At 36.6% G+C, this 22,865-nt stretch overlaps 1 protein-coding gene across 1 annotated transcript in view; it reads left to right on the forward strand.

Moving 5' to 3' along the window:
• The window catches only part of TIPARP (TCDD inducible poly(ADP-ribose) polymerase), a 30,726-nt gene that overhangs the window by 2,076 nt on the left and 5,785 nt on the right, over positions 1-22,865 (forward strand). The window contains exons 2-4 of the mRNA XM_058730307.1: positions 1,454-2,411; positions 18,359-18,527; positions 19,862-20,022. Of these exons, the coding sequence (XP_058586290.1) occupies positions 1,495-2,411; positions 18,359-18,527; positions 19,862-20,022 (1,247 nt within the window). The 5' untranslated portion in view covers positions 1,454-1,494. The remainder of the gene's footprint in view (positions 1-1,453; positions 2,412-18,358; positions 18,528-19,861; positions 20,023-22,865) is intronic.

Here is a 22,865-nt window from a genome sequence, read left to right on the forward strand (position 1 = left end):
GGTGGGTTCCATGAACCGCCTCTTCCTCCCACCCACCTTGTTCAAGGGTTAGCTGTACTGTGCTTTCTTTGAGTTTGATCATTATGAACTTTTCATACATAGATTTATGAATGTTTCCAGTTAGATCTTTAATATTCATTTTTCTGGGGACTCAGTTTTATAATTTTGTTATTGTTGACCTATAAAGGCTAACAGAACTAGATTTTTAACAGGTGCGTTTTTCTTCAGTTATTCAGTTAAAAAATATTATGGAGCACCTGTGTGCATTGTGCTAGGCATAGTACTGGTCACCTGGGATGACTATTTGATGAAGCCACGGACCCTTGCATCAATGATCTCTTTTTCTTTTAGTCTGTTGGCCGAGAGAGAGAGAGAAGATTAATTGCTTATAACCAGCTCTTTTCCACCTCCTACAGTGCTGAGGAGGAGACGATGATATTTGTCATTTTACAGAGTTTTCTTTGCTTGTGACTTTAAGTTCTAGTTTTTTTCAAGGGGTCTGATTCTTTGAAGAGAGCACCTTTTTGGTTTGAGTAGCTCATTAGGAAGCTGACATTTGGTGTGTGTGTTTTATATTCTTGCATTATTTTTCTATAATATGGCTTCATTTGCTTTAATAGATAAAGTCATATATGTGTCATTTCTGAAGACAAGGACAAGGAAGCCCTTTTGCAATTAAGAAGTTGTGTTTGGTTTCTAAAACAGCCTATAGTGGTTGCTGCTGATGTAGCTTCTGTTGCTAAACAAGCAACTGGTATTCCTTCTCCAATAGTGGTAATGTTTTGGGGATTGTAAAAGTAGACCTTTAACATTCTTCAGGAATATATTCGAACTTAGAAGTGCTTCAACATGCTCCTGCCTTTCTCCCACATAATATTTCCATTGAGAGCCCCTGTTTCCTGGGTAGATCCTCATGCTTTAAATTCACTCACTATTTAACTTTGAAGTTAATCTTTAATTTGGTGAACTTTTTTTTTCCTTTTTTCTTTTTTTTTTTTTTTTTTTTACAAAGAAACCGTTTTGTCACCTCGTGAGATAGGTGATAAACAACTGTGAAGAGAACCACAAACCAGAGAAGTTGTGGTTTCCCTGCTGTCATCAGTTAGCCACACTTATTTCTACACCTTACCCCCCAACCCCACCCTAGACTTACAGTAAAAACTGATACTCCAGCAGAATTACCAATCATATATTGTCCACAAATAAATGTCAAGAGTCTATTGGAAGATACTATCTCTTTACCTTTACCTGCTATGGGCTTTTGAATAGCCTTGGCTGCTTTGGAACCTTAATTTCTCATTAAAATTTAAAATTGACCCATAAAGATGAAATATGGTATAAGAGGAGTGACTTCAGGGACTTAGTCACAGACTAAAACAAAACATTTTGATGAATGAATGGGATCCAGTTGTTGTCAGCTTGCAAATGATCATCTTCTTTCCTTTCCTGGTAGGATTTTTAAACTCTGAGGAGCAATTGGAGCTCATCCACACCATGGAAATGGAAACCACCGAACCTGAGCCAGACTGTGTAGTGCAGCCTCCCTCTCCTCCTGATGACTTTTCATGCCAAATGAGACTCTCTGAGAAGATCACTCCATTGAAGACTTGTTTTAAGAAAAAGGAACAGAAGAGATTGGGAACCGGAACCCTGAGGTCTTTGAGGCCAATTTTAAATACTTTGCTAGAATCTGGCTCACTTGATGGCGTTTTTAGATCTAGAAACCAGAGTGCAGATGAGAGCAGCTTACATGAACCTATTGTGAAAAAACCCCTGGAAATCAATCCATCATGTGCGCCAGCGGAAAACAGTATGTCTGTCCTGATTCCTGATGGCACAAATGTTGGGGGCCAAATACCAGAAGCTCATCCTTCCACTGATACTCCAGAACAAGTGGTTCCAATCCAGGATCACAGCTTTCCACCGGAAGCTATCAGTGGGGCGGTGGCAGATTCTACAGCAGGGCACTTCCAGACTGACCTTTTGCACCCCGTTTCAAGTGATGTTCCTACTAGTCCTGACTGCATAGACAAAGTCATGGATTACATTCCAGGGGTTTTCCAAGACAACAATTTTACAATCCAGTACATTTTGGACACCAGCGATAAGTTGAGTACCGAGCTTTTTCAGGACAAAAGTGAAGAGGCTTCCCTTGACCTTGTGTTTGAGCTGGTGAACCAGCTACAGTACCACACTCACCAAGAGAATGGAATTGAAATTTGCATGGACTTTTTGCAAGGCACTTGTATTTATGGCAGGGATTGTTTGAAGCACCACACGGTCTTGCCATATCATTGGCAGATCAAGAGGACAACTACTCAAAAGTGGCAGAGTGTATCCACTGATTCCCAGGAGCACTTGGAAAGATTTTACTGTAACCCAGAGAATGATAGAATGAGAATGAAGTATGGGTATGTATTTATAACTACTTTAAAACTATTGTTAAATCCTATAGAGAAGGTCAAGAGGCTAAATGCTTATTAGTAGGGTAGTTTCTTTCAGTAGTAACCTAACAGGTTTTATTCTTTTCTTTACTGTTACTCTTTCGGCTATATGCTAACCTGGTTTTTCATGTTGGTTTAATGCAGAGTATTCACCTAACCAGATTATGAAGTTTTATGATTTGAACAATCCATATGTCACTCTGTACAGTATGTGTGTGCCAGAGAAGTTGCATATACATTGAATGTTGTGAATCAGATACTGTTTTAATCACACAAAAGAGCTTGCTTTTGAAAGAAAATCCAAGGTTAATCTTACTGTAGCACAAATAATGAATACCAAATTTATTTAATTTTAAAGTTTTACATGTTGAGTAGCTGCTAGTTTTTTAAAGGAAAATAGTATCATTTGGAGATATCTGTGTCCCTCTTTCCATTTTGAATGGTATGGTTTTTCTGTGAGCTTCTTCCCAAACTTCTGAATCATGCCCAAACATTAATTTTTTTTTCTTTTTTAAGTTTCCTTAAGTCTTTCTACCTTTAAGTTTATTACTCTGTTTACCTGGTAGAGAAAATTGTTCTACAATTCAGGCTGTTTTCTTAGACCTGAGCAGTGAGTTGAAGGGAAATTTTATGTAAATAGATATGTTGATTTACAGGGAAATTTTATGTTAATAGATATGTTGATTTATCATTTACATAAAAAACAGTTATCCTCAAGTTTTGTATGCAAGACATGTATGTAAATAATTCAGTTCTTTTAGTGCAAATTCACTGATAGGGACCTGAAATTTCCACATCTGAATTCTTACTTAATTGAATATAAATTGAAAGAAATGGTAGTTGCCATGTGTGAAGTTGCTAGTGTAAAAATGGCTGTGTAGTAAGCATTAATCTTTACATTTCAAATTTGTTTCTCCTGTAGTCTAGGAGTTAAAGTATGTGATGTTACTAGCTATTTGTCTATGACCAAGAGAAAGGATTAAAATTCTATGAGGGGAGAAGAACACATCTGTCCATGCTACCTGACTTGGGAGACAATGAGGGCAACCTGACAGCTTCACAGATAATGAATGGCCTGATACAGTACTGAGAGGCATGACCCATAGAAAGGAAGAATATGCTGAGAATCCTAACCCACAAGTCTGAGAGAAAACTTTCTTAAGAGTCATCTTTGTTCACAGATAAGTTGGGTTACACTAACCCAAGTGTCTGGAGAGCCAGCAATCAAATGGTGTCAATAAACGTTTCCAAGTTGTCTAATTTTGTTAGTCTTGATGTTAACCTTCTGTGTTCTAACATAGTGCCAGGGCATTGTTGGTATTGTAGAAACCAGGTTTTTTGTTTTGTTTTGTTTTTTAATTTGTTCCCTTTTAGTATTAGGTAAGTGGTTTTCTTTTGATATTGCATTATGTAAGTTGTATAGTACACAGATCTGTGTGTCTTTTTAGCAACTTAATTATCATGAGACTAGAACTTTGCATCATTTGTTTCAAAAGGGATGCATGGGATAAAATGAGAAACAATATAAGGCCCAAGTTTAAGGCATTGTTATATAGAAGCCCCTTGGGATAAAAGTAAGATAATACTAAGAATGTAGCTTTCCTGATCGGGAAAATCAAGATGTTATCAAGACAATACATTTATTAATACTAGGTTTTCAAGATTCTATCTTGCTTGGGTAGCAAAATTCTTAGATCCTGCAATAAAGCTAAGTACATTTAACTTTCTTTTTTTTTTTTTTTTTTTAAGCCAGCATTGGAAGAGAGAAAAATGTTTTCCATTTTATCTTAAAAATCTTTTTTTAATAAGGTATTGTCCAAAATCTCTGTTGCCCACGAGCTAGCAATTCTAATTGGTATGTCAAGGGTAATTAATTTTACATACTCTCAAAGCCACTGTAATCCTTCCATCTCCAGATTGCAAAACTGCAGAACAGTGGCCTCCCACTTCACTCTTATGAAGCAAATTTCCAGTCTGCTGAGTACTTCAGCATCTTGGTACATTAAGTTTCTATCTGTTTGAATTGGTCAGGAAGAAACTAGCAGGACTATTGTCCAACGCATTACATTCTGTTACCATGAGCAAAGCAAGACAGGTATTTTGATCTCAGAAAATCCAAGAACTCTCTTAGATCAGGTATTTTATTCTCTGGTAAAATTACTTGGCTGAAAAATTAGATAAAGCTATAGGCCTATAGGCATACAGTGTTGGATAATTTACAAAGTAGTTGCAGTGAGTGCTTGATTTCCAAGTCTTTTTTAATGAAGTAAACTAATATTTATTTGACACTTAAGAGCAAAAGTGTCAGTGAATTATTGTAATTACTAATTCTGCTGCTACATTGTTAATGGTAGTAAGTGGTCCTGCTCTGATAAAAATAGCAAAAAAGTATTAACAGTTAATTACTAGTAAAGTGAAGTTCTCCATAGACAACAGTAAGAAATATAAGATTGTAGATAGCTAAGTGTCAAAAATTAGGCTTTTGGGAAGTTGACCTGTGGTCATTGCAACCTGGTTTTCCTTGTATTCCGAAGCGATGTTGTGTTTCCTGGCAACAAGATGCAGATAACGGCATGTTGAGCCTTGCTGAGAGATTCACAAACAAGCTGGAGCAGCCCAGGTTCACATGGTTACCACATTATTTGGCTAAAGCTATTAATCTCTGTGGTCAGGCCTGTAAAGCTGGTCTATCTGTACAGATTGCACATAACCAGGAAGTGTGTGTTCAGCTGTGTATATGTCCAAGTCTGGCCTAGCAGTCTTCGGATGCAGAAACAATGAATGGCAGTTGTTTTTCCCACTTATTTTCAGCAGTTTATACGACTTGGTAGATCATTATTATATGCTATATCCGTGAGATACTTCATTGTATGTATGGAACTTGGGAAGAGTTCATAGTTCTGGGTCTCTAGCAGAGATAAAAGTTCGTAGTCTCAAAACTGCAGATGAAATTCTTTGTTTTCCAAATGGATTGGATTTAACATCTAATTTAATCCAAATTAGATGTACAGTATTTATTTTATTCTCAAGAATGAAATTGGAAAGGAAGTTGAGCCAGATTAGTTCACAGGTCTCTTCCAACTCTTTAGTCAAGATGTCTAGATGCTAAAAATGTTTTAAAAAGAGAATTTCAATAGTAAATGCTTACTTGGTTTATTATAGTGAAATTATTTTAATTATTCTTTTCGAGTTTTGTCTTTATCCCAAATTATGATACAATCCCACTTCGCTTTTTCACTCTGCTTTTATATATCTCTAGATGTTTATTGCTGACATCAACTGAAAGTAGTTGTATGTATGAACTCCCCATATTTAGATGCCAAGGCTTCTTTTGTACACGGGATGGGCTTTGGAGAATTTCCAGATTCCAAATACACAGTTAAGAAAACAACATTGAATGTTGTGTTTTAGATTAAGAAAACATAGTCTCTGACAGCTTAGGCACTCATCCTTAGTAGAAAATGATACTAAATGGCAGGACTAAGCAATTTTGAAAGAGCTTTACAAACTGTGTGGAATACTGTTGTGGATAATTGAAATTGTGGAGGATGTGCAAATCTCCCTTTAGCAACTGAGATCACCATTGTTTTTCATTTTACATTCATTTTAAAGTGTGCCAGAATACAGAATAGTCTTCCAGTTATTATCACCCATAAAGAAAAGGCACTCTGCAGAATATATTTTGGAGGTAACCTGTACATGAAAATATGACCAGTGATTATTTCGAATTCTGAATTTCCTGAAAGGGGGAGGGTGAAGAAGAAAATTGCAAACCCTGACTCCATGGTTAATTTTTCTCAGAGGCCAATGTTGTTTTCTCCTCTTTTGGAATTAAGGCTTATTGATATGAGAGGGAGTTTTACTGGTTATGGTTTAAGCATAGAGTGTTGTTATAGCCTTAGTTTTGAGTGATTGTGATTGCTCTTAGGAGTTTTTTATGTTTTTCTTTAATCTGGCCAAGGGACAATACCATTAGATGATTTCACAGGAACTCTGTGAAAGAAGACAGAGAGGACTGCATATTAATGATAATCGAGAGCATATGCTCCTATTTTTTATTTGACTTGAAGAGTGCGTTATCTAAAGTAGAGCAAGCTCCTGACTGAACTATACTAGAATAGTTAATTTAGCCAAGTTAGCTCTGGCCTGCACAGCTGTGATGATATAGGAACTAACTCATTATGTGTTATTGATAACACTGGAGAGAGGAGAACAGCTGAAACTTACTATGCCTTGTGACTTTTTGGTATTTCTTGAATATACACAGCTGGATGAGTTTGAATTTATTTTAAAAATTCCTGCCTAAGAGAAAGAGAGAGCTCCATAAGCAAGAACTGTGTTTGAAGTGACTTTCAAAATGTGTGCCTTCTGCTTTAGGATAAAGCAATCCAATGAATTATTTTTTGTACCTCTTTATGCTCTATTTACATATGAAATAAAACTAATTGGCTTCTGTCTATACTAATCCAGAGGAGTTACTGGGTCTGTGTAGCGCTATCATGGGAATCAATAGCAATCATCCATTTATTTCCTTTCTGTTTTTTTGTCAATAAGCAGATTAGACTTTTTGAAGCAGCTGTCACCTGGCTGCAGGTTGGGGTCAGTCTGTTCCTGAAGTATTTATGGTAATGAAAATGAACCTTGCTAAAGCCAAAGATGTATAACTTTTAAATCAGACAGTTGAAGAAAATAGCTTATAACGTTATCTGGCATGATACAGTATGCATTTTCTTACATTGATTCTAAAGCTTTTATTTTTTATTATAAATAAGTGGGAAACAATAATGGTCCATTCAACATTTAAGACTTCATTCTGCATATGTGGACATGAAAAAGCTGCAATTTGATGAAGTCTGCTATGTTCCTGTATCTCTTTCTTACTTTTACACTAGAATTTCTGGATTCTGGATTTGCATTCTACTATGAAGCAAGTAAATTCATAAATTTTGTCTGTGCATCTCTGTTCTAAGTGACCCTTAGTTTTATATTAGGCTTGGGGGCTCTTTCTAAAGGGTGAAACAGTATGGAGCCCGTACAAAACTTGGCTACGCAAGAGATGCTACTAAAATCCAGCCATTTGACATTATGACTGTTTTCCTATGACCTCTTTTATTTCTTATCCTTTGATTTGAGACCACCAGATTCCGCATACTTTATCTGATTGTAATAATTTTGATCACACTTAAGTTAGTACCTGATGTCCTCTTGATCTAGATCGGCAACCCTTAATAATTACTGGTGTCCTGTTTGAGAGTTGCACTTGCCTTTTTTGTGGAAGGAAAACTTAAGTACGTGTGTATATTTTTACAAAGGAAAAAACATACTTGGAGCTATAAGATGATTTTTGATTATTCTGGCACAACTTTATAAGGCTGGTTCTGGTAATTGGATACTGTTAAGTTTTGCAAGAAATTCCCTTCATAAAAGCAGCTGGATTTCTCTTTTAAAATATATCTGGGAGTTTTAAACTAAAGTGAAGTGAACATGAGTGATTTTGTATCTTTGGAAGACACAAGAGTGCTGAGGGTTGAGCCATGTTCTGTTTCATTCTGGGTTTGAAATTTTTAGGTAATAGCTTAAGATCTTGGGTTGAACTGAACTTTGTGACACCATAAACACAAACTGTATAAAGGAATAAAATACTTAAGTTCTAAAGTTCACCATTTCTAGGAGCAAACAAGTAACTTTTAGGTATGAGGAACTTTTTAAACAAAATCAGATGTATTATATTTATAGGTTATCTATGGTATTGCTTTCTAGAGTGTAGGAATTATTATGCACAGACTTGCCTCTATTTAAAATCCCTGTAAGTTAAAAAAAAATATCAAGAAAAAAAAGGGGTCACCTGGGTGGCTCAGTCTGTTAAGCCACTGACTGCTGCTGACTTAGGCTCAGGTCATGATCTCACAGTTCATGAGTTCGAGCCTCGCATTGGGCTCTGTGATGGCAGCTCAGAGCCTGGAGCCTGCTTTGGGTTCTGTGTGTCCCTCTCTCTCTCTCTGCTACTCCCCTGCTCGTGCTCTGTCTCTCTCTTTCTCTGTCTGTCTCTCAAAATTAAACATTAAAAAAATATCCCTGCAAGTGTTAAACCTCATCCAGCCCAGTCCCTGATACATGAACTAAAAGCCTTGAAATTCTAATATAAATTCCTTGTTAATAGGAGAATTTAAAATGGCAATGGGTAAGTTCTGAAATACATCCTGAAGTCTGGCAGGGGGAAAAAAAAGGATTTTATGTAAAATAAATTCCATTCAACTTGGTAGTTTATAAATAAGGTTTATATTTGATTTGTGCAGAATTACAATATAGCAGTCTTGTGCTAACTATAACCAATTCTGTGATCACTAAGTTAAATTTTAGAAGTTGATGATATTAATACTTTTAATTGTGAAACTTAAAATTTTCCTTGCTGACCTAACCTATTGCTGACCTAACCTGTTGCTAAGACAAGCGTAGAAGGGAGTTAACTAAGCGTTCCTATTTGCTGTGTCCACACAACGAAATGTGTCTGTCTCCTTGATCTTTCTCTCTCCTATGTGCTGTTTACTTACTGGCAACACCCACTTGGCCAGTAAAGAACCTTTGCATGGTCATCACGATGAAAGGGTAAGCTCTTATGACAGTGAGAATGCTAATGACTGTTCCCTTTCACATTCTACAGAAACCAGTGATTTGCCAGTATGTGTGCCACAAAATGTGTCAGGAGTGTATTAGAATCTCCCATGACTAAGTTATTTGAGAAAGAGTTCAGGAAATTTGTATTCTTTATGCAAATGGATGTCCTTTATTTGGGCACTATTGCTTCTGGGCAAAAGGAAGGGTTTGTGAATAGTCTTACTTGAACATAGCACTTCTCTTATGACTGGAAAATATGTTTGGGCCATACTTACAGGAATTTCTCTTTGTTACGTTACCTTCTTTCCTTTTTGGATTAAGAGATTTTTAAACTGCCTCTTCTCATTTGACATATAGCCATAGAGTTTAGGTGACCTTCTTTGCTTGAAATTTTTACCAGCACTGAATAGTCAGGGCAAGAACGGCAGCGGTAGGGGCCCAAGGGTGATTTTGCTTGTAGTAGTGTGTGTGCTTTCAGAATCTTGCCTGCACCCTGTGATCTTCACAGCTCCTGCAGCTGATCAGGGCGTGGAGAGGGCAAATGGTACAAAATACTCTAAATATTTCCTGTTGCGGTTGGTTTTTGGTTTCTGACTGTCACCTGGCTTCGCTCTTTCACTTCCAGGCATTGAGAGAATAAAAATAAATGCAGCAGAAATACTAGATTTGCTTTCTGAGGTAATAAAAGAAAGACCTCCTTGAATGGGGGTAGAATATGTGAAACAGAAGGAACTTTGTTTGCTTACTTTCTGATGTTTCGATTGTCCAAATGCTGCCACACATCAGAAAATAATTTAGGCTGTCTATTGATAAAATTGAATCTATCAGAGAAGCTTGGTTTTGTAGAATCCCTCTCCCCTCGAAAGAGTTACTGATTAAAGATCCTTTTGAAAGGTTTTGTGATCATAGTTTATGAAACTTAGATAATTAAAAAAGTATCTCTTAATATGTTTTCTGTAGGGAGTCTTTTGTTTTCCCCCCTTTGAGAAATTTGCTTTAAAAAACTCAGGAAGTGATGAATTCTCTATATGGTTAGTTTGCATACATTCAAATCTCTAGTCTTGAGACCTCTCATAATAAGCCATCAAAGTGTATATTTTTAATTTGCTCATTTATCAGTTAATCTGCACCAACCAGGCAAAAAGACAAGGCTAAATTGAGAAAATTCTGAATAAAAACCTTTTTTAAAGGAATTTGTAATTTTAAAAGTCAATCTATAAATAAATTAAGCTAATAGATTGTATCTTACTGGTGGTTATTAGAGGATATATTTTGTAATTTTTATAATTATTTCATCTACATGTAAATGAGTTCTGAATTGTTTGAGGTTATTTGAAAGTAATTTTTAAAGCAATTTTAGCACTTACATACAGTTGATTTTGTAATTAAGTAGAAAAGTTATATAAACAAATATATTTCAGCCCTCTTTCAATGCTGTCAAATTCTATATCCACAAAATTAATCAGTATTGTGCCTTGAGTACATGGCAAACAATTTTTATTGTCTACTTTGATGTAAGATAGAAACTTCACAGTTTTAAAAATATTTCACTTAACAAATGGGATATTTACTCCTCTTCATTAAAAGCCGTAACTTCATAATTTAAGGCAGTGTAAGATATGATACACATTAAAAAAAAAAAAAGTCTGTTATATGCTGTCTATCCCAGCTGTTCTTATAGAAATTAAGTTTCATTTCCTCTTCAGCCCATGGTTGACAAGTATGTCTCACTTAAGTTACCTTCTAGGAGCCTCAGGACATGTGACTGAACTTGGATAAAAGTTAAGGCTGTATGACATTTCTGATGTCTTCAGAGTGCAAAATTTAATCCCATGCCTCTGTAAATAGATAGCAGTGAGATCTTCTGATCTCATAAGTGTAATTTTATTTATGAAAGATTTTAGGCTTATCCACGTCTTATTAGAAAGTTCTTTTGTGTTCTTTCCTTTGATCTAGTAGTTTTGTAATAAAAACAAGCAAAAAACTTAATTTAATTTAGTAAGGTCTTTTCCTCAAGTGAATATTGTAATTTGCTTTTAGTGGTTGCATAGGGCACAGGGGTGTATGGTACTTTTTAAAGGTTTAGGAAACACTTAGGTGTACTCAAATGTGTCTTAGTACGAAGGTTTTTGAGAATAAACTGTGTTATGTGTTTGTTTAGTTACCCACCTACTTTTGGAGAATACAGAATTCCGAAAGCTTAAAAATAGTATTCTTTCATGTAGGAAATCTACCTGCCTTCCTTTTTTCTCCTCTTATTTATCCTCTCATTTTTATTTCAGTGTGTTCATTCTAGAATGACTTTAAGACCATAGGTAGATGTCTAACAATTTGTAAATCAGACATGGGGTTTAAGCACACAGATCAGAGTGATTCTAGACAGCATCCATTCACTAATTTTGTGCCATCTCATTCACCTGCTTCCAAGATATCTCAGGAGGTAACAAGGGAGCAGCACATACAGTCAGGATTTTGCTTTACAATGATCACCTTTTTAAAAATTGATTCCCAGAAACTCATTGTGAATCATCTTAAAGTGAGGATATTTTAACCCAAAAATCATTTGAAGTACTTAGAACCATAAGATAAATCCATGACCCAAGTTTGATGTTAATTGTTCTACGGAGTGAGCTAAGCCTCAGCAATCCTGTCTTGATGAGGTGAGGGTCTCCTTGGAAGTGGATAGATTGAATTGTCAACATTTGATTCTTAGCCTGCCCATAACTACTGAGGGTCGTATGCATCATAATATAAACTTCCAATTTTGATTTGTAGATATGTCTGTGCCTGTAGCTACTCCTGGATATAAAGGGGGAAAATCCAGTTGTTACCAAGAGCCATGTTATAGTGTAGAAGTTAAGTATAGAATTCTAACCTCTGGTAAATATTGAAAGATGTTGGTATGTATGTAAGAATTTATAGGTAATTTTTATTGCCTCAGTAACTCTGTATTATTTATTTGAGTCAGTGTTAGCAAAAATCTTAATTAGTAACAGAATAAATGATGGTTTACTATGTTTCCGAAGCATAAAGTTAGAATGCATAGTCCTCTGAAGTTTAATAACTACACCACTATCACATAATATGTTGGTATTATATATGCCATGGCTTTGATTCTCATCACCTTGTAACATTTGAAGGGATATGCAAGCTTCTAAATATTCCAGCATTGCTAAATGAGTCCTGGAAACATCAAAGCCAGGTATCAAAAGCCAGGTATATTTTGTGTGTCTGTGAAATTTCTTCAGCAGCAACAAACATGTCGCATCTATCATGCCTGTCTCAAGTCTGTAGCAGAAGACTACATCATAGTAATAAAATTATTAGAGGACCTATTAAGTGTGTCTAGTTAACTGATTAGGGCAAGTGTTAGTTTGGGATCATAGGTTTATCCTTGTAGAAACCAGTTAATGCTTAGAGGATAGAAGCCAAATTTTGGAAATCTAACCCATGTGATTAAAACTGTACTGAGTAGGCCCAGAAAACTCATTTTTAATTGACCTTTACTAAAATCTGAGTTCTATATTTTATTTGCATCATCTTCCCACTTAAATGTGTTCTACCTCTTGCAATTCCTGTCTCATGTAATGGCACCTTATCCAGTCGTCTAGATCAGAAACTTGGGACACATCCTAGACTCTACGTTCCCTTCAGCCTCACATGTAATCTTATTTTATGTAGTTAGAGTCTAACTCTTAAATACCTCTCAAATCACCCCTATTGTTGCCTCCTTAGTTCTCAGTCATCGTTTGTCTCATGTGCAGTTCTAGTAGTTACAGATGATTAAGCATAGAATAATAAATATTAATAATAAACATGCTAATAAGTATTTAGCAAGTAAGTGCCTGTCTCCACCCTTCCCCCTCACCCTTCCCCACCCTCCCCTACCAAAGATAAACAAATCAGTCCTTCATACCACCACTGTTGCAGTGGCTTTTTAAAAGGCAAGTCTGAACTTTGTTAAAAATCCACCAGTGAGTCCTATTGCCCACAGAATCAAGTCCTGACCTCTTAACCCAGTATACAAAGCTCTTCATTATCTAGCCCAGCCAAACTATCCAGTCCAGTCTTATCTCTTATCATCCCTCTCACACGCACATAAACCCTGACCTCCCACATGAACTGTATGTACTGCACGCCCTTGGGTCTCTTGTGCCTTGTTTGGTTGGCTTCTACACATGTCAGTCACTCTGCATGTGATGTCTTGCCTCCCATTGTCTTGCTTGATGACCAGCCAGACTTGGCTCCCATTTCATCTATTCTAGAATACCCCCATGATCCCCTTTCCTGACCCTTTTTCCAGCAGAGGTAGGCCCTCTGCCTCTGGTACTCAGAGCACCATTGTGCCACACTTCACACTGTACCACTGGGTTTGCTTCTCTCTTCTTAACTGACACTAACCTTTCTTCATCTTATCCCCAGCACAGAGCCCAGTGGTTAATATGTCTACTGAAGATGCTTTTGTTTTTGTCGCATTTCTTTTCTTGGTTTCAAACAATTTGTAAATACAGAGAAATTATCTGTAACAGTTATATTCTTTACTGAGCTTCCAAATGCATAATCCCAAGAACTATTTATCTAACAAACGTCATGTTCTTACTAATTTCTATTTTGTTCAGGAACGTTTTAAAAAATAGTTTTGTTTTCATTATAGCTCTGTTTATTATCATTTACATCATAGGCCCTGTTTACTTTTTTTTTTTTTTTTTTTTTTGTATTTGCAGTATACATAGAAGACTATACACTGTGGGGCATTCTTTCTGACTTAGTGTGGGTGTTGGTGCTCTATACATAAGACAACATTCTCCAATATTTGTTATCTAATTGGTATGTTGAGATATTTGTTGAGTAGGAGGAAAACGATTTTATAAAGCATCTAAATTATGAGAATGGGTGTTCTTGTCAAAATTTTAAATTAGTTTTGTATCTGGATTCTTACAATGGTATGTGTGGTGTTGTGTTTATTGGTGAAGCACGTGGAAACAGAATTGTGAATACTTCAGTAGTTCAAGTTCATTCTTCCCTTTGTAGAAAAATCATCAATCTTTTTACAAGATTTTTGTTCCCGATTTCATCAGATAGGGTTATATCTTGGGTAAGTCAGTACTGATTGATTTACCCACATATGTATTTAGCCAAATTTAAATCCTGCACGGTGGCTATCTCCCATACTCAATCTTTTCTGGCTGTCCCTCAGTGGGGATGCCCTTAGGCCAGATAGGGTTTTCAGCTGCCAGGATTTTTGCACTCTGCTTTTACAAAGCCTCTCTCTACCTCTGAATCTCTAGCATTGTCTCTCTTGCTCAGTCTTCTCACATCCTGTATTTACTGCTTTGACCCTTTATCACCATCTGCTCAATACTCCAAATTTGCACTCTTACTTGAGGCTCTGAGACTCTGGGCTTCCTCAGTTCATGGCCTGACATCTCTCACATTGCCTATTATATCCTGGTTCACATTCCCTCATCTGTTATGTACCCCTGTTTGAAAGATTTCCATTTCCACCTATTTGCACTGCTCCTGTCCTTCCCTGTCTGCACTCTTGCAGAAAGCACAGTGCTTGAAGAACTCTTTTCTTGCTCTTCCACACAACCTTTTTCTTACTGGCATTATTTCCTATTATTTAACTGTTCCTAAAATTCTTTCTCTTCGAGAAAGCTATCTTGGATTGGTGCAGTAGAGCCTCTTAATTTTTCCTGACCTTTTTCCATTCCTGAGCACCAGTAACCACCTTATGTCCCATAATGAATGCTGCCATTCCTGGACACCAGTTACCTCCTCTCCCATCATGCTGCATGCCTACTCTTTGTCCTCTCATTCCCAGGATGTATTTGCCACTGATAAGTTTGGATAGGCAGATGTACCGACTCTTTGGCTTTATGTTTTTGTTAGTTATTTCTCTCTTGAAGCCCCTAGAAGCCAGGAACTACATCTGTTTAATTCTTTGTGTATTGCCTAATACAGCCCACCATCACTATTATCACACATACATGACTCATAACTGCTTTCTCATAATAGGAAACAATGGTTTGATAAGGAAAAGTGGTGTATGTTGAAAATTTGGCATCTGTACTGCATGCATTTTCTACTGATGCAGATGGAGGAGAAAAGAAACTCTTGGCTTTGGATTTTTGAAGCATCCCCTGTTTAAGGGAGAGCAGGTGTTAAAATTAATCTTATAAAAAGATAATTTAATGTTTTTCAAATTTGTTGTTTTGTCTCTGCAAAGTCTAGAAAAGCATATTGAAAATCAAATAGAGCTAAAACAGTACTTTGATACATCAATCCAAAGAACAGTTGATTGTAGTAAATTAGGATTTGTCATAGAAATTTCATAATGCCCAATGGACTGAAATGCACAGAGGATGTGGCAAAAGCTGCAGTTTTAGATGTCTTTCTCATGCAAATCATTATCTATGAAGTCTTAATAATACAAGCTTAAACAGAAATTGCTAGAGTGATGTCCAGAATAAAATCTGGTACTTGAACAGCAAAAAGCATTGGCTGTTTATAATGCATATTAACATAATAACTGCTGTTCTAAGAATTCCTTTTTTTTTTTTTTTAATTTATTTATTTTGAGAGAGAGAGTGTAAGCCTGGAAGGGGCAGACAAAGAGGGAGAGAGAATCCTAAGTAGGCTCTGCGCTCAGTGCAGAGCCAGACGTGGAGCTCTGTCTCACAGCCGTGAGATCATGACCTGAGCGGAAATCAAGAGTCAGATGCTTAACCAGCTGAGCTATCCAGGTGGCCTGTTGTAAGAATTCCTTAAAATACTGAGGATTTAACTCATAATTGGAAACAGTTACTGGGAGATAAACTTAAAGTGGAGAAAATCTGTTTATATACTGGAAACTATGTTAAGAGGGAGAAACAGGTTATTATTTCTCTGCTCAATGAAATCAGACTCTCCTAAAATTAAGTGAAAATTGTTTAAAGCAATTCGATGTGAAGTTTAATTTAGGTATAGGAGTTGCAGTTTTCAATGTTTCTTTTTTTTTAAGAATTTTCCAGAAACAACTTTTCCTTTTGACTTAAATATCCTTATTTAACATAAATAATTTTAAACAAAGAAATGTCCAAATGTAATTTTAAACTACATTTTATTGTTTTATTCCCATTTTACACTTAATTAAAAGAATATGTTCCTCTCCTCTCTCTCAAAATAAATAAAACTTTTAAATATAAATGTTCCTTTTAAGATCATATCCCACTATTTAGGTCTTTCTTTCTTTCTTTCACCTGTTTCTTTCTTTCTGTCTTTTCCTCTTTCTAAAGAAACATACTGCTTTGTACAAGTTATGTGCTTCGTGGCACCATTAGTTGGATAGATGACTTAGTTTTTGTTTTGTTTTGTTTTCAAATAGAACCTGTTTCAAAAATTATGAACACTAGGATGAAGGGTGGGAAATAGATTTTCTTGCCCTGACGTTTGCCAGGGGTGTTATCGAGATATGTTATTAGGTATTAATGAAAAAAAAGCTAGAGCACTGTCATAGGTTTGGAAGGATACTTTATAGCCCTCATCATGGTACTTGAGTATTTACCTTAGCATACAAAAGGGACTGAGGAATGGTTGTAGTAAGTAAATTGTTTAGCCTTGTGTAACCAAGTTTTTTTCCCAACATTTGACCACAGAATGCTTTTTACGGGGATTACCCATTCACAGTCCTTGAAGCAAGTGTTCCAAGAGCAGAATTTGGAAAGTGTTGTACTAATCAACAAAACCCATAGGTCAAAATTAATAGTTTTCAAAATCCTAATTTATGGCAAGGAAATTAGTTAATTAATGGGAATATTTGTTCAGACACCTGGATTTCACATGAACCAGTCATTGTGAGTGCTACTGGATCTGGAGTATCCTGTGAGTTAGAGGCATCCATTTAGAAATCTGTTGTGGAAAGGGTAGAAAAATGAAGGAATGTGTTTAGAAACTTGGTCACTCTGCTGATACCTATGATGTTACTTTAGGATATATTTTATTTTTCATGTTTTCTTAGGAACAATTTGAAACATACAAAAAGAGAGAACAATACAATGAATATTTTTCTGCTTCCTTAAAATAATTGTTCAAATGCTTCAAACACTAGAGGAAGTTTCATTAAAAAAGGACAAATGTTTGGGGCGCCTGGGTGGCTCAGTCGGTTAAGCGTCCGACTTCAGCTCAGGTCAGGATCTCGCGGTCCGCGAGTTCGAGCCCCGCGTCGGGCTCTGGGCTGATGGCTCAGAGCCTAGAGCCTGCTTCCGATTCTGTGTCTCCCTCTCTCTCTGCCCCTCCCCTGTTCATGCTGTCTCTCTCTGTCTCAAAAATAAATTAAAAAGTCAAAAAAAAATTTTTAAAAAAGGACAAATGTTTTAATGGGACCATCCATTATAATTCTTAAATGATCTTGATTCATACAGTGAGATTTTCTCCTGACAGTACTGAGATATTTATCAAGTGCTGATTCAGCAGCAGCAGACCAGATAACAAAATGACAAAAATATTCTTGTAACTAAACTTAATCCAAACTGTTTTTCTCTTCATGTTATACCAACTTTTTCTTTTTCCCTTCAGGATAAAAGATAGTATTGATATTGGGTAGAATAGCAATGCTGGTCTCATCTGGGGTCTTGTTATTTTTTCCTTTTTTTCCTGTCTTTTTTTTTAAGTTTTATTTGTTTATTTTGAGAAAGAGAGAGCAAGTGGGGTAGGGGCAGAGAGGGAGAGAGAGAGAGAGAGAGAATGAGAGAATGAGAGAGAGAGAATCTAAAGCAGGCTCTGTGCTGTCAGCCCAAACTGTGAGATCATGACTTGAGCCAAAATCAAGAGTTGGATGCTTAATCAACTGAGCCACCCAGGTACCCCTTTCCTGTCTTTCATCAGGCAATATTATATATTCCTGTATTGGCTTAGGTAAAGTGATGCCTCTGAAAAAAGGGCAGTCTTCAACAGAAGTTTCTTTTGTTTCACTTCTGGCTTTTTATGTCAGCTTCATCTTAAAACTGACCCCCTGATTGTCTGAGACCAGGGTTTAGTTCATCCTACTGTAGGGAGGGTGGGATTATGTTGATTGGTTTAGGTCAGTGACTGTGGGATAGCATCAGTCCTACCATAACTCCATGGCCTGGAACTTTTGGTCTTGTTAAGAGAAAGCATGTAGAAAATGAGGAAACCAATAATGTCCTTTTACTCCAAATAAGACAAGTTTTGAAAATTCTACAACATGCTCTACTACATATTTTTAATGTTTGATGAGATGTTTAGACATTTCTTTTTTGCCAATGTATTAACAGTTCTTTTTGGGGGGTTCTTTTTAGAGGACAAGAATTTTGGGCAGATTTGAATGCCATGAATGTGTATGAAACAACTGAATTTGACCAACTACGAAGGCTGTCCACACCACCCTCTAGCAATGTAAACTCTGTTTATCACACAGTCTGGAAGTTCTTCTGTAGGGACCACTTTGGATGGAGAGAGTATCCTGAGGTATTTATAGGTTCTTTTTCCAAAAAGTACATTAAAAATTTTTTTGCCTTTCAGTGTCCTTTCTTTCTTCCTTTACAACAGTGACTAGACAGAACAACAAATCAAAGAGCTTATTGATGTAAAATTGAGTGTTATTGATACAAGTAACATTATTCTGTCTTGCCTTTCTGAAGATGCATTTCTTTCCATTAATCTTCTGGAATACGTAAATACAAACCACTATTATCAAAGAGGTAAAATGTTTTCCCCAATATCTTATACTATAGAGACCAAGTAGTTATATTGGTAAGTACTCAAACTCAGTGCCTCTTTGGAACAATTTTAATGAAATGAGCACTGGTGTAAGTCTGGCTATTTGTAGCTCCTGGGCTCGTGGTCATTGGATCATGTGTTACACTTAGCATTTCGGAAGTCTGACGGGAAACCAGCACTCTTAAGCCCCTGTAAGAAATACTTGACAATGTTTATTTAGCTGTGGCCAGGCAAATCAGTCATTTAAAATTCTGGCATATGCATCCTTAGTCTGAGATGGTAAGAATAGCTCATCAATCACAAAGGAAGGTTTTCAAAATGATGGTGGCTTTACTTTGCCTCTGAATGAGAATTCTGAGTCAGTTTTAAAAATGATGAAATGGGCTTTAGAGATTAATTTCACATTCCAAAGATCTGACTTATTTAATTTGATTAAATTCGTTTCCAGCATTACAAAAAGGGAGAACTGATTTCTTTACCCTTAGGTTTTATTTTTTAAGGCAATAACAAAAGAAAACTACCTAATATGTTAATTGCTTAATAATACACAATGGAATTAAAATTTCTGAGACTCTCTTAAGTAGTCACTAGTATCTAATACCTTCCATGGAGAATAAGAAGCTCTTTAAAATGTATTCTCAGAATACTTGGGCTGTCCCTGTGTTTTTCCTCTGAAAGATTTCTTGGGTTTAGAACTTAACTAGTTTATTTGAACTGTATACACTATCATCTTTAATCCTCTTCTGAAAATTCCCGTAAGAAATATAAACAAAAAAATCTCTAGGACATTGTTAAGGCCTCAAACTAGAATAGAGTAGTTCCCTGGGCCTCAATGTTTCCTATGTTGGACCGTGATCTTCTGAAGAGGGAGCGTCTTTCTATTCTGCATCTTTGCCCCCTATTCCCTCCCCAAAAATCCTGTGTGTAAAGGGAATTAATTTGACCGCCTGTACTTTATTGAAACTTTACTGATGTTAACAGCAAGGTTAGCTATTTTTGCCTTTATAGTAACATTTTTCATATTTCATAGTGATTGCTTTTTTCTAACTTTTTTTTTCTTTACCTTCTGTTTTCTGCTCCAGTCTGTTATTCGATTGATTGAAGAAGCCAACTCTAGGGGTCTGAAAGAGGTCAGATTTATGATGTGGAACAACCACTACATCCTCCACAACTCATTCTTCAGGAGAGAAATAAAAAGGAGACCCCTCTTCCGCTCCTGTTTTATACTGCTTCCATATTTACAGTAAGTGTCCAGTGGAATGCCTAATCTTTACTCTTATTTTATGTAAATGTACAACTGAATGCCAAAGAGTAAAAGATTTTAAGAGACTAACGTGGTTATTACTTCAAGAATGTGAAATTTTGAGTTATTCAATGGGTTTAAGTCTTTAAAGAGTAGCATTCAGGGGCGCCTGGGTGGCGCAGTCGGTTAAGCGTCCGACTTCAGCCAGGTCACGATCTCACGGTCCGTGAGTTCGAGCCCCGCATCGGGCTCTGGACTGATGGCTCAGAGCCTGGAGCCTGTTTCCGATTCTGTGTCTCCCTCTCTCTCTGCCCCTCCCCCGTTCATGCTCTGTCTCTCTCTGTCCCAAAAATAAATAAACGTTGAAAAAAAAATTAAAAAAAAAAAAAAGAGTAGCATTCAGATAAGCTACAATTAACCTCACTAAAAGAGTGATTATCCAATTGGTTTTTTGAACTGAAAAGCAAATAGAAGTAACATTTTTACACAATTAAAAGTAATTATATCTGGAATGAGGCAATTGGCATTTGTGAAGACTGAGTTTCCTGATGATGTCTTTCCATGTAATGGGATTACTTCCTAGTCCAGGTAAACTGCCAGGACAAGTAGGGAGAGTCCTCCAAGGTTGCTTTCTCCCATTCTTCCTTGAGTGAATTTTCTTGGGAAGAATCCTTTTCAAATAATTTGCATTCTCATGTGCTAGGTAAGGCCCACCTTCCTGTAACACTCACTAAAATTACCTGTCCTATTTCTAGGTTGAGACTGAACTCATCCTTCTGAATTATAGGTGAGCTCTTCTTCCATTTTCCCAAGTGCCATTTCTTTTTCCCCACCTCTAAATAGCCCACTGGCACATCTCCATAGATGCCAAAAAGGTGGAGCATGTTACCAATAGCATAGCCATCTTTGAAAGTTAGTAACTCTAGGGAAATCGTTATGTACTCTCGTCATATATACCATATTTAGAACCCGATTTTTAAAATGATACTAGGTTTACTTGGTTTTATGGACTGGGGAAGCCTAGCGTAATACTGGTTTTTCTCTTCTACCAATCTTAGAGATGCTGTTTTTATATTCTTACTAGTTTGTTTTTTTTTAATTTCAGTCTCAAACTGTTTTTCCCAGATTATGACAGAATCTTAATGATTCTAATTATGAGATTGCAAAGGGAACATTAAAAACAAAATGCAAAAAAAAAAAAAAAAAAATGAATAAAAATCCCTGAAATGCTCAGTATCCAAAAGCAATTTTTAGTAATGCTGATTTTAGAAATGCATATTGGCTTGGGGTAAATGTGTGCTTTCTTTCTAGTCCAAGTGTGAATTATTTTACCTTGTAGGTTTCTTTTTCTTTTCTTTTCTTTTTTTTTTTTTTTAGAATCTAATAAAAATGCCATTTCTGTGATTTCACTAGCACAGCTGGAGATAGTGTCAGCGTCCGGTAGTTAGGAACATATTGTCCTCCTAGTGAGACGGTAGAACTCATTAGTGGGACCAGCAGCTTGGCATGCTGAGCCAATCAAGCAAGATGTAGCTTCTGAGTGAGAGTAAGAATGCTCACCCGAGTACTGCATTGTTGGGGGGGTTTTACAGAACATGATTTGAACATGATTTGTTTCAATCCTAAAACAAGTAATTGTAGAATAACCCCTCCCCCTTTCTTTTTAAACTTAGGCTTACTTTGTAAAAGTATGAACTATAAACGTCACAAATTTGGCACCTTACTATTTATAACATAGGCTTAATAAGAGAACAAAGAAATTCACTCTATTTTTTCTTCTTTTTCCTTTTTAAAATTTCCTATTTTAGTCTTCTTGTCTGGAACAGTGATAATCAGGTATAAAGTAAGAGCTTAGCAAATCAAAGAGATTATGTAGACACTTGAGTGAGAAAAGAGCAAAGCAGCAGCAAGTTCATCAGAGTGGAATGGGTAAATGCAGCCCTTCAGTTCCTATCTGCCCTAGAGTCTGGAGCTGTGGGGCACTTAGACTGGCCTAGTGGGAAGAAAATAGAGGCCGATTAGTTTCAAAAAGCAGACTGCAGGGATGCATGGGTGGTTCAGTAAGTTGAGCTTCCGACTCTAGATTTTTGGCTCAGGTCACGATCCCAGGATCCTTGGAATCAGCCCCATGCCAGGCTCTGTGCTGTGTGTGAAAACTGCTTGTGATTCTCTCTCTCTCCCTCTGCCATGCTCCCCCACTCTCTCTCTCTCTCTCTCTAAAATAAAAAAATTTTTAAAAAGGCAGACTGCAAAAATAGATGTCAGAGAGACCACAATTTTAATCTTATTAGCCAGGAAGAAAGTTTTGTTTTTAAGTAAAATACAGACAGTTAAATTAAAACATAGGTGTCAAGGGGCGCCTGGGTGGCTCAGTCGGTTAAGCGTCCGACTTCAGCTCAGGTCACGATCTCGCGGCCCGTGAGTTCGAGCCCCGCATCAGGCTCTGGGCTGATGGCTCAGAGCCTGGAGCCTGCTTACGATTCTGTGTCTCCCTCTCTCTCTGCCCCTCCCCCGTTCATGCTCTGTTTCTCTCTGTCTCAAAAATAAATAAACGTTAAAAAAAAATTTAAAAAAAAAACCAAACAACATAGGTGTCAAAAAGGCTACAGTTCTCAGTGAATCAGAGATGCCTAAGAATTGGGAATGCCAGAATAAGAGAGGTGGGGAGAGAAGACTTAATCTATGAATTTCCTGCCAATTTGGCTCTTTATAAATGAGAATTTCCCTGGTGGTGCTTTTTATTCCCTTCAGTTTTATTGAGCTGTAACTGGCATACACCTCTGTCCATTTAAGTTTAAGGTATATAGCATAATGACTTAACATACATATATATTGCAAAAATG

The sequence above is a fragment of the Neofelis nebulosa genome, chromosome 5 (genome assembly GCF_028018385.1).
Source record: "Neofelis nebulosa isolate mNeoNeb1 chromosome 5, mNeoNeb1.pri, whole genome shotgun sequence".
NCBI classification, from domain to species: Eukaryota; Metazoa; Chordata; class Mammalia; order Carnivora; family Felidae; genus Neofelis; species Neofelis nebulosa.